Below are 16,209 nucleotides of genomic sequence, written 5' to 3' on the forward strand. Positions count from 1 at the left end.
CTTTTATTATGTTACACAGAAGTTGTTGCCTGTTTACGTTGTAGTAGGCCAAATACAAAGGTCTATTTTCGATTCTAGATATTTCGATGCATTGGGTAAGCACGAACAGGCTATCATCTAAGCGCCATTTCTAAAGCCGTTCTGAAGTTCTGCGAGTATCTTGTTAATTTCTACCCATGCTTGCAACTTTACTTTCACCGCCTGCATGGCCAACCTGTACATAAAAGAGGTTATGGTAATCGGCCTGCAGGATTTTATGTGCATTCTTTCTACTTTTCCTTTATAAATCAAATTCATTTTACTCTGCCGCCAGCTGTCCGGAATTTGCTTGGGGAGGTTCCTGTAAATTGCAATGCTGTTTAAATTGTTTTTGTGCTCTTGAAGCCTAATCTTGAGGCCTCTGCATGTCTGGCCAATGTACCTCTTCCCGCACCTCATACCTCGCCAAGCACTGCAAAACGTGCAAACGGAAGGATGGTGATCCAGACGAAACCTGTTACCCAGATTTCAATCGCTGCACAATTCTTGGTAGAGGACGGGATAAGATATCCAGAGAAATCAGAGAAGCATTCGAAATCCACAGCGCAAAGGAACAATGTGTGAGTACACCCTCCCTGTGTTCGTCGCAAAAAGAAATGGAATGTCTGAGAGGCAGGGTAAATGTTTAATTTCTTTCACACGTGCCCCTGTCTGACACTTTTTTTTTTGTTAATTACCTCGTGCCGCGATTTTCGTCCCGTGTTTTCACCGTTATATTTTTAACGCTTTTACTTTCCTTTTTTTGGCTTCGTGTATATCTGTTTTTATCGGTTTTACTTTCCATCCCGGCTTCTTACACCGTGGTTTTTATCGATTTTAGTCGTTTCGGCCTTTCACGTTTTTTATCGTTTTTACTTTTGGGCGTGACTACACTGTTTCGGTAATTGCGCAGTATCGCGTTGGCTACACCCCCTCTTTGTGCCTTTATATTTATATATGTGTCTTGCATAGAAATAAAATTTCAGTTGTTAGCGCCCGTTTCAGTGTTTCTTCCTTCTGTGTTTTGTCCCATTCTTTGCGCTGTTATATTCGTTATACAGTACCAACATCTTGCACTTGTCAACATTGACGCGCTCGACATGGAAGCCAAGGAGAGTTTAGCTGCTGGCGAACCACGCAGAAGACTGGAGAAATTAACTTCTTCTAATCCTGAGGTAGTCACTACTTTTCGCTACGTATATCCAGGCATAGCTGAGCTACGCCATCTTTCATTTTTGTAGCAATAGCTAGACTACGTCTACCACTTCGCCTCTTCGCCGTGATGGCACTTTGTTGCTGTTGTGTTGGGTTTTATGCCACATAAGAGACTAACGCCATCATGCGCCAAACTCAGGGTAAAGCAGTTCTTGTTAAAAATAATTCAGAGTTTGTTTATTACATTTACTTCGTTTAAAAAAAATCAAAAATAGAAGAAATTTCGACAATTGCATTCTCTCCTAGCAAAAGACTTGGATGAAATGGAATGTGCTTATTATAAAAGCATATAAAATGTTTCCTCCTGATTTCCTCGTATTTCGTGCATAACATTAAAATGTGGTTTACTGTCAGTTGTTCATTGCATGTCTCACATGCAGGTTTTTCTTGTCCGAGGAGTATGAAGTTGTGTGTGAGATGTGTATGTCCAATGCGGAGGCGACACAGGATCACTTCAAAAAAGCGCTCTTTTTAACTCGATGACTTCCATTCTTGAACTGTAGGCTTTACTAAGTGTAGCTTGTTATTTGTTTCATTATCACATGAAGCCTGCCATTTAGTTCTTAGTTTAGTCATTATAAATTTTGTGCAGTCTTTACAGGGTATGTTGACGTGATTTACTTCAGTGTTATGTGCGCGTGATTCACATTCGTCCGCTTTTTCATTCCCCCTGATCCCCACGTGGCTGGAGACCCAGCACATTTTTATAATCTCCTTTTCTATTGGCTTTTATGACATTGTGGATATCTCCAATCAAGAGCTCCGTTGCATTTTTGTGGTGCAGTGGTGTAATTACACTTAAAGAGTCAGAGTAAATAACACTGTTTTTTATGTTTTCTTTCATAATTTTTTCTACCACTACAGAGACGGCATAACATTCCGCAGTGAAAATTGATGAACATTCAGTTGTCCGCACTGTTTGTTCCCATTTGTCGTGAACTACTGCACTTCCAACAGATGTTTTTGTTGTAGACCCATCAGTATAAAATGCTGTATATTGCTTGTATGTTTCATCTACTGAGAAAAAACTCCTTTTCGTCGTGGTCGCAACTTGACCGTGGTCGCATTGACCTTGAGCCGTTGCCTAGCAACCACCACAGCTGAATGTGCCGCTCTCCTCGCGAAGAAAAAAAGGGGGGTTTAAGCATGGCTTGAAATTAGTAACAGAACGAAAGCTTTGTGCGTGTTTGTTGCGACTCTAGGAAGGAAAAGAAAATGAACGGGCCTGTTCTGGCTCTGTAGCTGAGCCACCTCCGCTGCATCGTGTGGACAGAGGAGAAAATAGAGAAGGAAAAGAAGAGGGAGAGAGAAGTACTTGCGTCGCAACCGCCGCTGAGTGTTGCAGCCTGTTTAAGACCCGCTTTTCAATCCGCGCTTCTTTTCATAATTTTTATTTAAATTAGGTTTGGGGGAAAGGAAGGCGCCTTATGCTTTTCAGTGGACTCCACCGAATTGCGGAGACCTACACTTAACCAAGTGAAGATTCATATTTTTATTGCGAAAGCAATACTGCGCCAGGTGTAACCGCTGGTCGCTGCGTGCCGTGTCCGTGTGCCCGAATTAAGAAAGCAGAACGCTCGGTCACCCGCAGCAAATGCCTTCGCTCCATATTCTGTTAAGCAGCGTTGAACCCTTCTGAATATTTTATTGCGAAAGCAATACTACGCCGGGTCTAACCACTCGTCGCTGTGTGCCATGTTCGTGTCCGTGTCCGTGGTCTCCTGGCAGGAGCTGCCAACATGGGTCTCTCGTTTCACATGGGACGGTTATGTCAGATTCAGCCTGCTAGGACCCTGGCATTCACGTTTCCCCTCTACGCCACTAAGGCACGTTCATACGGCGTGGTTAAAGCGAGACATTATATGTGGACTGGGGAAAAAGAACGCTTGTTTACCCGCAGCTACTGCTTTCGCTTCATATTCGGTTCAGCAGCGTTGAACTCAATTTTTTTCCTGTATATTGTACATTTATTTATAAGAAAGGAAAGGCTCAGTATCTGTCTGACTTTCAAGATTGTTCACAAAAGCAGAAAAAAAAAATTTAGACGCCATAATAAGGAAATGCACGAAACCAGCACTGGGCCTCCCAATCTCGACCTCAACCAAGGCACTAGAGGGAAGGGGGGTGCATAACACATGGGAGGGGTTAGAGGTAGCAACGAACTGAGACATGACTGCAGATTCTAAGCTAGGCAGGACAGCAAGGAAATAGAGGCACCAAATACCAAATGTTTCACACTGGGTTCAAAATTAGGAAAGCCCTCATGGTCTCACCAGTACCTAAGCAACCACAACACGATCAGGAAGGAGGCCAGCACAGAACCAAACACATGGTTACAAAATAAGCAGAATGCCATCCGAGACGGTTGCCTTCACAGACGCTGCCCTTGAAGAAGACGGGAACTCCGTCTCCGTGGTAGTCGACGGGTCCGGAATAAAACAAGGAAAGGTATATACAAGCGGAGTAGACGCCACGGCAGCGGAGGAAGCGGCGATCACTTAGGGTGCGTTAGTACAGACGCGAAGGTGATCATCAGTGACAGCAAATCGGCAGTAAGGAACTTCTGCAAAAAAGGAAAAATATCACACTACATGTTGAGCATATTATCGAAAGGCAACATAGAAAGAGAGATCCCCCTAGCCCGGGCCCCCTCTCACTCCGACATACCAGGAAAAGAAGCGACGAACGACCTCGCCCGAGTGCTCCTTATAAAGGGGGGGGGGGGGGGGGGGGGACGCCGACCTCAACCTAACTTTACGGTCAAGACGCTCGTGACCTGCAACGAGGTCGTCGAGCACTACACATTAGGACGTCGGAAATATCTACCCTAAAATAGGTCCCTCACGTCCGCAGAAGCAGTCATCTGGCGCCGCCTGCAAGCCAAGAACCACATGTCTCCTTGATGAAGGATACTTCACACAAACGGGTAATCCGGAGGACCGATTCTGCAGGTTCTGTAACGACATAGGAACTCTAAATCATATCCTCTTGGAGTGCAGCCCCTCTCCGGACTACAATTTATTCAAGGACGCAGAAGCATGGGAGACCGCGCTTCATAGCGAAGACCCGGCGACACATGCCAACATTGTCCGTCTGGCCGCCGAAGCGGCAAACCGCTTCGTCTACTAACCCCTGCCCTTTAGGGTGACATCGGGCTCCCTGGACGCCTGCGAGCGGCGTCACCCCTTCCAGACAATAAAAGTTCTCACCACCAAGGTGAAAGCCTCCATGACGCTGACGGCACTGACGGCTCGTAAATTAGGTTATGGGATAGAAATGTTGGTTGGTTTGGTTTGTGTGGTTTAACGTCCCAAAGAAACCCAGGCTATGAGAGACGCCGTAGTGGAGGACTCCGGAAACTTCGACCATCTGGGGTTCTTTAACATGCACTGACATCGCACAGCACACAGGCGCCTTGCTTTTCGCCTCCATAGAAAAGCTGCCGCCGAGGCCGGGATTCGATCCCGCGTCCTTGGGAACAGTTGTCGAGCGCCGTAACCACTGCGCCACCCCGGTGGGGGGATAGGAAGGAGCCTTATAATACTTTTGAGTGTACTTACAGAATTGTGGACACCTGCACCTTGTTTTCATATTTTTCTTGTATATATTTCATATCTTTCTTGGTTTATAAGAAAGCAAAGGACGCAGTGTATGTCTTTGACCTTCAAGGTTGTTCAAGGTGACATCGCACAACGCAGGGCTGCCTCTTGACTAGGGTCTCCACCCAGTATTGCAAGGCCGAAGCCCTTAAGGCTCCGCGTCAAACCTCCCAATATGCAATAAACGTTTTCACCACCACCACCTCTCCTTTATTTATTGGTTCATAGGAAAGGTAAGGCGCAGTATCTGTCACACTTGTTCTGTCGGCACCTGAACCGCACCGTAAGGGAAGGAAGGAAGAAAGGTGTGAGTGAAAGTAGAAATAGCGGTGAAATCATGGCGGAAATTGGTTCCACGGCGAAATAGCCAAAAGACGTCTCCATCAGGAATCGAACCTCTGTCCCTCGGATCCCCAGCCGAGCCCTTTACAACTGCGCCCCGCCCGGGATCGTCAGTAGCGCATCTTAATTCTCCTTCTCTAGCGTGAGGATCTAGTAGCACTGCTGGTGGCGCCGCAGTACTAACTAGTAATGACTAACAAGTAATTAGTCAAGAGTCATGAGTAAATACTCATAAGTAATGACAATGACTGGCTATAACGTCATCAAATGGCTATGTCATCGGCTGTATACATGGCAAAATTACTTTTGAAAAGTAATTAAGTTACAAACTAGTTCGCTGAAAATCGCAGAAAAGTAATTAAATTACATTACTAATTACTGGTCCCGAAAGGTAATGAAAATATATTACAATTACTTCTACTGAGTAATTCAATTCCTTTTAAATCACTTTCTAATTTTCATCCATGCAAAAACTAAGTAAAGCCAGTAAACAAAACAACTTGTTCTCCAGACACGAAGCCCACACATTATTTCGTCTTCAAGCCGAATTCCGTCCCAGAGAGCTATTCCTTCCCTCTTTCCTACAGCACTTGTCATTACAAAAACAAGACAACCGCAAAGAAAAAAAACAACCGAAGCAGAAGCATAGTCAAACGGTCGTGAAATGACCGAGGAACCCACTGTTCCGCTGGCCCGGAACTGTCTTAGCTATTTGAAGATCCCGAAGAAAAGTTACTTTATTGCTTCAGCAGTCCAAAGAATCGACGTCAGCATCTTGTTCTCACTGCTCAGTAATGCTCAAGCCACGGTGAATCACGCCATAGACCCTTCCGTCTATTTCCCCCCACCCCACCACCCCACCCCTCCCTCATCCCGTAGTGACGAGTGTAAGCAGGCACCACTGGACCCCAGCCGACGCCACAGGGAGCGCCACTGCGCCGCGCTCACAACTAGTTTTCAACTCCGGCCTTCTCTCCCTTCGGTATTGTTTTTACGCCTTGTTTTCTGCTGCTTGGAGAGTGGTTGCCGTGATCCTGCTACACACGAGGTCTCAGACGCACTGTCCTGCTCAATTCTGTCTCCTTTTGCCAATCTGTAACGCTGGCTTCGGCTTGCCGCTAACCGCCGCACGCATACTCCGCGGCCGCACTCCCGATCATAAAATCTACTTAGTCTGAGTACTCGCCCACGCGGGGAACTCTGGGAACGAAGGGGTCAACCTACTAGCCCGGGGTCTAACAAACTAGGCGGGCGGCTCCGCGGATCCAGAGGCCTTCGCCGAGGCCTCCTTGACTTTTGCCGAAATCACCAACCTACACAGAGAGACAAGACGACGCTTCCCGCCTCCCCATCCTGACCTTGACAGAGCGCAGGCCACCATGCTGCGTGAACTTCAAACAAATTCTATTCTCAGCTATTCGAGATTGGCACTGATTACGGACGGGGACTACGACCCCATTTGCCCCAATTGCGTCTGTGCCGTAAAGGCTAAATTGGCGCACATCCTTTGGGGATGTAGGGGAAGACCACCACCTCGTACTTTACTGCCAGCTCCCTTCGAGGAGAACTGGGACCAACTTCTTACGCGCTCAGACAAGAAGACGCAGCTGGCGCTTGTCTCGTGGGCCCAGAACATCGCCCCCACCTGGGGGCCACGCCAGGCCGATATGCCTTAATTATTACTCTTTTGGCATTAAAAGTTGTTTCTCTCTCTCTCTGCCGCATGCACGTCGTTCTTGCTTTCGCGGCACTCTACTTTTTTGTCTTTGAAGGAGTAGTGGCGCACTTTAGCAAAAGTAATTTCAAAAGGAAATAATTACTTTTGCTGTGAAAATACTGCCAAAATGTAATTCATTACATTACTAAATTAACAAACCGAAAACATAAGTACATTACAAATTAATGTAAAAAGTAATTAAATTACAACAATTTCATTACTGTAATTCAATTACTGCCATGTCTGTTACTCGCCGGGTCTTGCTGCGGAGCGAGGACCCCGCTCAACAGCAACAAGCCATCCGCCTGGCGGCTGAGGCTGTGAAGCGGCAGATTATCTTCACCAGATTTTGCGAGGCTCCTGAGTAGAGTTCCCTCAGGCCTGCGTGCCGGGGGGGAGGGGGGTCCAAAAAAGTTTCATTTCGGTGGAAATAAACGTTTTATGATAACGACCGGATATGACGTCATCTCGACGTCACATCCGATCACGTCTGACAACCATAAGTGAAGTCATAATGACGTCGCATCCGATCATAACGCCACGACTGGGGATGACGTCACCAGGCGAATTCCACTCGTCAGGCTTCTGATCCAGGCTTCCGTGCGGCGCCATTCACTTGATCCTTCCACGAACGCCGGAATACACACCATACAGAAGCAGACAGTGCAGCAGGCTAGCCCCCGCCGCAAGCGGCGGTGACCTACCTGTCCCAGCCCCATCAGAGGAGCCTTATTTGGGAATGAGACTCCCCTGATGTGACTGGGACATGTAGGTCACCGCCGCAGCCTGCCACAGAATTTTTATCTGTTGTAGGCCGTCATTGCACCCGCCACCGTTTCGGTGGAGGACAACGGCCGTTGTTGCGGCGCGAGTCTTTCCCTCCCTCTTCCTTTTCTTCTGTATTTTCTCTTCTGTCTGCACGAAGCAGCGTAGCTGGCTCAGCTACAGAGCCAGTAGCAGGCCCTACATTTTCTTTTCCTTCTTCCTACAGCCACAACAACAGCAGGCATCAGTGGCGTTTAAAATTAGCTTACATGAAAGAAAAGGCGCAGTATCTATCACAATTCTCCGCGGACAATTTAACCGAGTCGTTGGGAAAAGGAGAAAGGTGGGATTGAAAATTCAGAGAAAGAGGTGCCGTGGTGGAAGGCTTAAGACCACCACACAACAGACGCTTTCACCTCATCGCACTTTAGTTAGGGTGTAGTGTAAGCTGCTGGGCTAGTTAGTGGTGGTTGTTGCCTTGATGCGGCGCGCTACATCGAGGCATCCTACACTTTTGTAGAGTTACCATTACAACCATTACAAGATTTACATATACAGTAACTCTACACTTCAGTGGTCAAAAGCGTCCCCTGTGGCACCTGACCCGCACCGACCCGACCGACAACCCGACGTTTCTCAAGCCGCCGAAGAACGATTTTAACTGGAGTTGAGCAGACTACAACCGATTACCATAACACAATGGGGAAGCAGACTTAATGCTTCGGCGAAACACTGCAGATTTAAACCATGCTATCGACAAAGTGGAAACAGTCTCACTACTTTACTGACCACCGGAGCGTCTTCACTGGTATAAAAGTCCAAGGCTTTACGTAAACCGTGTGTCTTACTTTCAAGCGAAACCTAAGCGCCGCCAGGTGTATAGAGCTCTCGCTACTCTACCAGGTTAAACCAGATATATCTCAGCCAACTCTTTTTCTGCCCCGCCGCGGTGGCGCAGGGGTTACGGCGCTCGACTACTGTTCCCAAGGACGCAGGATTAAATCGCGGCCTCGGCCGCCGCTTTTCCATGGAGGCGAAATGCAAAGCGCCCGTGTGCTGCGCGACGTCAGTGCACGTTAAAGAATCCCAGGTGGCCGAAATTTCCGGCGTCCTCCACTACGGCGTCTCAAATAGCCCGAGTCGGTTTGGGACATTAAACCCCACAAACCAAATCAATTCTTTTTTTTTTTACTAATTCGTAAGCATTGTATATATAGTGGTTATTTATTGTATGTACAAAAGGAAAGAAAAGATGTTTGCCAGCCCCGGTATCTGCTATCTTATATCTGAAGCACCTGAAATATTGTTGGCGCATTTCGCGTAGGAACGATATTTTCGGCGCTGTAAAAAAGGAACTAATGGCTATATCGGAAAAAGAATCTGACCATCAGATAGAGAGTCAAGGAACGATGTGCAAGTGGCAAAATGGGTGATGCGGGTTAATTGGTTAAATATTCACAGCCAATTATGTCAGTCAAACGTCAAAATAGCCGGGAGGGGTAATGTTGACGTCCAAAGGAGGTCACGTGGTAATCGACTTTAAGTGACGTAGGTCTAACTTCCGGTGGCGAGAAATGTGAAACGTTTCAACGTGAAGGAGTGTGAAGGCCGTCACTGGCGTGCACAAATGGGTAGGAATGATTAGAAAGTTTAATGAGAAGTAATCGACCAACTGCAGCTTGAAAATTTCTGAGAGCACTGCATAATCTGCGGTAGAGAAATGCGAAATCCTAAGCATTGATGCTGCACACTGTACTACATCGCGCGCCCCTTGTGGAACACAGCCAGCATTCCGCTGAACGCATCAAGGTTCGCCGGCGTTTTATATTAGTTTACAGAAATGGAACGCGCAGTCACTCGCGAAAACACATCTCGCCACACAGAACACGCCCAGGCTTACTCATTTCTCTGGCGAAAATTTTGCAGTGACTCAGTTTTTGCCGACTGGGACGTTCAACAGAACAAGCAATACAATAGGTAAAATGTGTGAGCAGCACTTTGGCTAACACGGTACAATTTTCTCAACATCACCAATTCATCCAACACAGACGTCCATTGTGGTGCACCAGGCAGCGCTAAGTATGCGTTTCTTACATGCACATCACTCTCAACGAAGTCCTCTCCAATACGGCGAACAATGTCGGCTTTGCTAAATTCCATTCTCGTTTCCAACATAGCGTGGAGGCTCAGGACCATGACAAGATCGTATGGTTCTCATTCCGTAGTACCTACAGGCAGAAAACGTATTCCATGGGGCAACTCTTTAGTGTTCCCTGCAGTACATACGTCCCAGTGGGATATCGGGTGCAAGCTGTCCAGGAATGCTAGTTGAAATGTTTACTGTTTTTTACACAAATCATCATCAGCCGGACTGTACCCACTCCACGGCAGAGGCCTGTCCCATATTACTCCGATTAACCCGGTCCTGTGCTAGCCGCATGATCCCTGCGAAATTCCTAACCTCATCACGGGACGATGGGGCAAACGATACAACGGCAAGTGGCTCCCATACACGCTGCGCGGTCTAGCAACGCCTGTCAGAGCGGAACGCACCCCTTCTCGGCCTAAAATGCGCCCACGTGGAATATCGCCCGTCCTCCTACCTGAGCAGCGTGACTTGCTGGATGTCGTCGAAGACCTGCGCGAGCAGGTGCCGCATGACGGGGCCCACGTCTCGCGTCACCAGCACCGTCAGCCGATGGCGGGTGCACGCGTCGCGAAGCGAGTATCCCAGCACCAGGGCGCCGAACGCGTACGTATCACCCGTGGCCAGCGTCACCCACGACTGCTGGCTCTCGGGGGGCAGCTCGGGAGAGCGCGGGTAGCACAGCTCCATCCTCGACGGTGGCTCCTTGTTTGCGCCGCGTGCCCTCGAGAAATGCTGCGCAGCCTAGATGCATGAAGGCAAGTAGTCTCCTGGCTGATTCCCTCTGAACTGGAGTGGTTGCATACGCCGCATTGTCAAAGAAACTGAAGCGGCTATTATTTATTTCACACGTTTCCATCTTAACGCGATGAATTGTTAATTGGTTCATAGTAAAGGAACGCGCAGTATCCGCAACCCTTCTTCGTGGACACATATTCAGCAGTGTATGGCCGATAGCATATGGGAGGCGCGCAGTAATGGAACGAGGAAAGTGAAATGTGTTGTGTTGTGTTCTATGGCGCATAGGCAACTAATTCCATCATGCGCCAAACTCAGGGTAAAACAGTTCCTGATAAAAATAAGTCGGAGATTGTTTATTAACTTTGCTTCTTTTAAAAATCACCCCGCCGGGGTGGCGCAGTGGTTACGACGCTCGACTACTGTTCCCAAGGACGCGGGATCGAATCCCGGCCTCGGCGGCAGCTTTTCGGTGGAGGCGAAAAGCAAGGCGTCCGTGTGCTGTGCGATGTCAGTGCACGTTAAAGAACCCCAGGTGGTCGAAATTTCCGGAGTCCTCCACTACGGCGTCTCTCATAGCCTGAGTTGCTTTGGGACGTTAAACCCCACAAACCAACCAAACCAACCATCTTTTAAAAATCGAAAACAGGTTGGTTTAGGTTTGGTTTATGGGGTTTGACGTCCCAAAGCGACTCAGAGAAGAAATTTCGACAATGGCAGTCTCTCCTAGCGAGAGACTTGAATGAAAAGGAATATGTTCACTATTGAAACACATAAAATGTTTCCTCTTGATTTCATCATATTTCATGCATGACATTTGTTGTGGGCGCCACTGACGACAGCGCCCCAAGCGGCAAGCTAACCAGGCGGGCCGCCGGGTGACCCCGGCATGGGCGACCGCGCCAAGCAGAGCGAAAAAGGGCGCCATTACCTGATGTATAAATAAACAGTTTTGCTTATTATACCGGCTACGTCTACCACATGGTGGCAGCGGCGGGATAACCAACGCAGAGTGACACCCAGAAGGACACCCAGGAGTACAGCGAGCCCAACGTAAGCGGCCGCAGCGTCATGCCAGACACTCGCGGCGCGAACGAAGAGCGCGCGAGCTGCACTCCAAGAATGACGTTCAACCCAACGTTTTTAGATCCCTTCTAAACTAAAAACGTTGGTTCAACCCGCTCGCCATGGAACTGACGACAAAGCGCGATTTCCGCAAGCCCGAAGATTGTACACGATGGCACCGCAAGTGGGAACGCTACCGACGCATCTCCGGTCTGACAGGACTGGACGAGACGACGCAAATCAACACATTATTCTACGCCATAGGCGAAGAAGCGGAGGACGTGCTCGCTGCTTTGAAACTGACAGACGAACAGATGGCACCATACTCCGCCGTGGTGAATGCGTTTGAAAAGCATTTCCTACCTCGAAAGAATGTCATCTATGAGAGAGTGCGATTTAACTCTCGGAAACAAGAGCAGCATGAAAACGTCGACGCATTTGCGACTGAACTGTTCAAGATGGCCGAAAGATGCGATTACGGAACTCTCGAAGACGAACTGATTCGGGACAGGCTCGTAGTCGGCTTGCGAGACGTAAAACTCAGCGAGAGCCTGCAGCTTGACGCAGAACTCACTCTCGAAAAAGCAATCACAGCTGCCCGCAATTCAGACAGCGTGAAACTTCAACACAAGGAAATTCGCTCCATCGAACAGCCACCTCTCGACATAGGAGAAGTTCGCGGCGAGACAAACGTCAAAACTTGCCGGCACGAAGCGAAGGTGCCTTTCAAGTCGCGCCCTCAACGTACACATAAGACGGGAGACGAACGCTGCAAGTGGTGTGGTGGTGTACGTGACCACACGCAGACACAGTGTCCCGCGATAGACAAGACGTGCAGCCAGTGTGGGAAAAAAGGCCACTACGCCCGCGTCTGCATGTCTAAGCCGAAGGACGAAACCTCGAGTATCCGACAACGACCAAAAGATCTCGGAGAGCTATATCTAGGCGAAATCAAAGTGGGAGTGAACACGCCGTGGAGGATTACTGCTACCGTGAACAACTTGCCTTTTACCTTCAAGGTCGACACCGGCGCGGATATGACTGCAATCGCACACGACCAGTACGACAGAACCGTCATGGGACCCATCAAGTCAACGCAACAGCTGTTGATAGGCCCAGGCCAGACAGCGATAGCCACTGTTGGCTACATCGATGCAGCAGTCACCTGGCGCAACACTGAAGTCCAAGAAGCAGTATTCATCATTAAAGGATTAAAAGAACCGCTGCTTAGTCGACCAGCTATAGAGTCACTTGGGATTCTACAGCGCCCTCTTGAGCTAGACGAAACCCTCGCACAATCAACTGATGTCCCCAACCTCTTCGCGTCCTACCCAAAGCTAACGTCTGGGCTTGGAGTCATGAAGACTGAGTACCGCACCAGAGTCAAAAAGGATGTTAGCCATACGCAGTCAGTTATTCTAGGCGCGTGCCTCTTCCACTGCTTCCACTTGTGAAGAAAGAACTAGAAAGGATGGAAGACTTTGGAGTCATCCAGAAGATCGAGCGAGCAAACGAGTGGTGTTTTCCAATGGTTGTCGCACGAAAAAAGAACAATGAGCTGCGCATCTGCGTGGACTATGGTCAACTCAACCAACAAATAATACGCGAACGTGTGCTCATGCCTACGGTGGATGAGCGTTTTGCAAAATTAGCAGGTCCAACCGTTTTCAGCCGCCTAGATGCACGAGCAGGGTACTGGCAGGTGCCACTGTCCAAAACCTCTCGCTAATACACAACCTTCATCCCACCAGTTGGCAGGTTCCAGTTCCTAAGGCTTCCCTTCGGAATCTCCACAGCGGCAGATTTCTACCTACGAGAAATGCTCCGTGTGCTCGAAGGACTAGATTGTGTGAGTTGTCTACAAGATGGCATCATTGTCTCAGTGAAGACAACTGAGGAACATGACACCAACCTACTGCTGGTGCTGAGGAAGCTGGAAGATGCAGGTGTTACCCTCAACATCGACGAGTGCTCCTTTCGACAAACAGAAGTAATATTCTTAGGACACGTCGTAAACTCAACAGGAGTCAGTGCCGACCCGGAGAAGGTCAGAGCCACAGTTCAACTCGACCCACCATGTGATGTGTCAGAGGTTAGGTCCTTGTTCTGCTCTGCAAACCACCTAGCGAAATTTCTTCCAGAGCTAGCAGACTTTACGAAGCATCTCAGAGACTTGCCCCACCAAGACGCCGACTGGCACTGGAGCCCAGCTCAGCAGCGGAGTTTTGACAAACTCAAGCAAGCTTTAAGCAGGACGCCGATTCTCACTCACTATGATGCTCAGTCGCCTCACGCAGTGTCTGTGGATGCTTCCTCATACGGTCTGGGGCTGTACTTCTACAGCAGTCACACGAAAAGCTCCTACCTGTGGCATATGCATCACGCTCCCTTACGGATACAGAACAACGATATGCCCAAATTGAAAAGGAGGCACAGGCAACACATGGGCTTGCGAACATTTCCGCAAGTACCTGCTCGGATCAACCTTTCACGTGGAAACGGACCACAACCCGTTAATACCGCTGCTGACGACTAAACGACTTGACGAGCTGAGTCCTCGCCTTCAACGTTTCAGGATGCGCCTTTTGCAGTACGACTACACCATGTCCTACACTCCCGGCAAAAAGCTATACACAGCTGATCTTCTGTCCCGGAAGCCATCTTGGAAACCAGCAGACAAAGAAAGAACTCTCGAGAGTGCAGTGCGCGAGTTTGAAGAATTAGCACTTGAACAGCCCACTGCTTCAAACCAAATGCTGGACAGCATCAGGGCAAGCATCCTGTCAGACGAAACACTTTCCAGGGTGGCTACCTTCTGCACTACATCATGGCCAACTGTGCATGGGCTGTCTCCTGACCTGAAAAGGTATGTCGAGGTATCTAGTGAGATTTCACTCATTGATGGTCTGCTATTCAAAGGCGATAGAATAATCATCCCGCTAGACTTCAGAGTAGAGGTTCTGGAGAAACTCCATGCAGGCCACTTGGGCACAATGAGGTGCCGAGCGAGGGCAAGAGAATGCATATGGTGGCCAGGCATAGGTAAGCACATTGAAAACTACGTGGAAAAGTGGCCAACTTGCTGAGAGCACAGAAAGCCAGAAACAGAACCCCTGCTTCTAACCCCATTGCCAGCACACCCTTGGGACACCGTCGGCATGGATCTCTTCATGCTGGAGGGGAAAGAGTATATGTTGTAGTAGTAGACTACTACTCCCGATTTTTCGAGCTATAACAGCTGCCGAGGACAGGTACAAAAAACATAGCCCTAGTCTTGGAGCCAATGCTTGCACGGTACGGTGTTCCACGGACAATACGCACAGACAACCTGCCGCAGTTCACTTTCACAGAGTTCAAAGAACTAGTGCATCGCTGGGGAACCTCACACAACCTCAAGTCCTTACTACCGGCAGAGCAACGGTATGGCTGAGAGGGCTGTGCAGACAGCAAAGCAGCTTTTGAGGAAGTTTTCCAACATACACGAAGCGCTGCTTGCCTACAGTGCCACACCCAGCGGGGAAGGGTTTTCACCGGGAGAACTCTTAATGGGTCGTCGTGTGAACACCATAGTACCAACCACTTCGAAGCTGCTAGCCCCGAATTGGGAGGACAGTGAATTCAGACAAAATAATGAAGCCTACAGAGGTCGTGCAAACCATACTACACCCGGCACAAGGTACGGAGCCGAGAGCGCTTACCACCAGGCACAGCGGTGCACATCCTCGCTGGAGCTGCATCACACGGCGTGGTAACACGGCCAACATCAGAGCCAAGGTCCTACGTTGTACAAACTGACAGAGGACAAGCAAGACTTACAGCAAGACACCTGCAGCAATTGCAGGACACGAGCACCACAAGAAGTGGACGTGTTTGTAAGCGACCAGAACGCCTGGACCTGTGCGATCAAACCTTTCAAGAAAGGGGGTGTTGTGGGCGCCACTGACGACAGCGCCCCAAGCGGCAAGCTAACCAGGCGGACCGCCGGGAGACCCCGGCATGGGCGACCGTGCCAAGCAAAGCGAAAACAGGCACAATTACCTGATGTATAAATAAACAGTTTTGCTTGTTATACCGGCTACGTCTACCACAATATTAAAATGTGGTTTACTGTCAGCAGTTCATTGCATGCCTCACAAGCAGGTTTTTCGTCTTCGAGGAGTATGAAGTTGTGTGTGAGATGTGCGTGAGATGTGTATGTCCAATGCGGAGGCGACACAGGATCACTTCAAAAAAGTGCGCTTTATGACTGGATGACTGCCCTGTTTGAACAATAGACTTGACCAAGTGTAACTTGTTGTTTGTTTCATTATCCCATGAAGCCTGCCATTTAGCTCTTAGATTAGTCATTATAAATTTTATACAGTCTTTACGGGGCACGTTGACGTGATTTATTTGTGTTATGATCACGTGCAGCACATTCGTCCGCTTTCACCTTCCCACTGATCCCCATGTGGCTAGGGACCCAGCAGAATTTTATAACCTGTCCTTTTTTATTAGCTTTTACGACATTGTGGATTATATTCCCAATCAAGAGCTCCGTTGCATTTTTGTGGTGCAGTGCTGTAGTTACGCATAGATAGTCAGAGTAGTTAATACTGTTTTAA

The 16,209-nt window shown here is 48.7% G+C and overlaps 1 protein-coding gene across 1 annotated transcript in view; it reads right to left on the reverse strand.

Moving 5' to 3' along the window:
• LOC146201111 (glycogenin-1-like) overlaps window positions 1-10,492 on the reverse strand; it is a 125,678-nt gene extending 115,186 nt beyond the window's left edge. The window contains exon 1 of the mRNA XM_084592494.1: window positions 10,260-10,492. Within this exon, the coding sequence (XP_084448620.1) occupies window positions 10,260-10,492 (233 nt within the window). The remainder of the gene's footprint in view (window positions 1-10,259) is intronic.
• Between the last annotated feature and the right edge of the window lie 5,717 nt (window positions 10,493-16,209).

This window comes from Amblyomma maculatum, chromosome 2 (assembly GCF_055883805.1).
Source record: "Amblyomma maculatum isolate TAMU_Amacu chromosome 2, ASM5588380v1, whole genome shotgun sequence".
Taxonomy (NCBI): Eukaryota; Metazoa; Arthropoda; class Arachnida; order Ixodida; family Ixodidae; genus Amblyomma; species Amblyomma maculatum.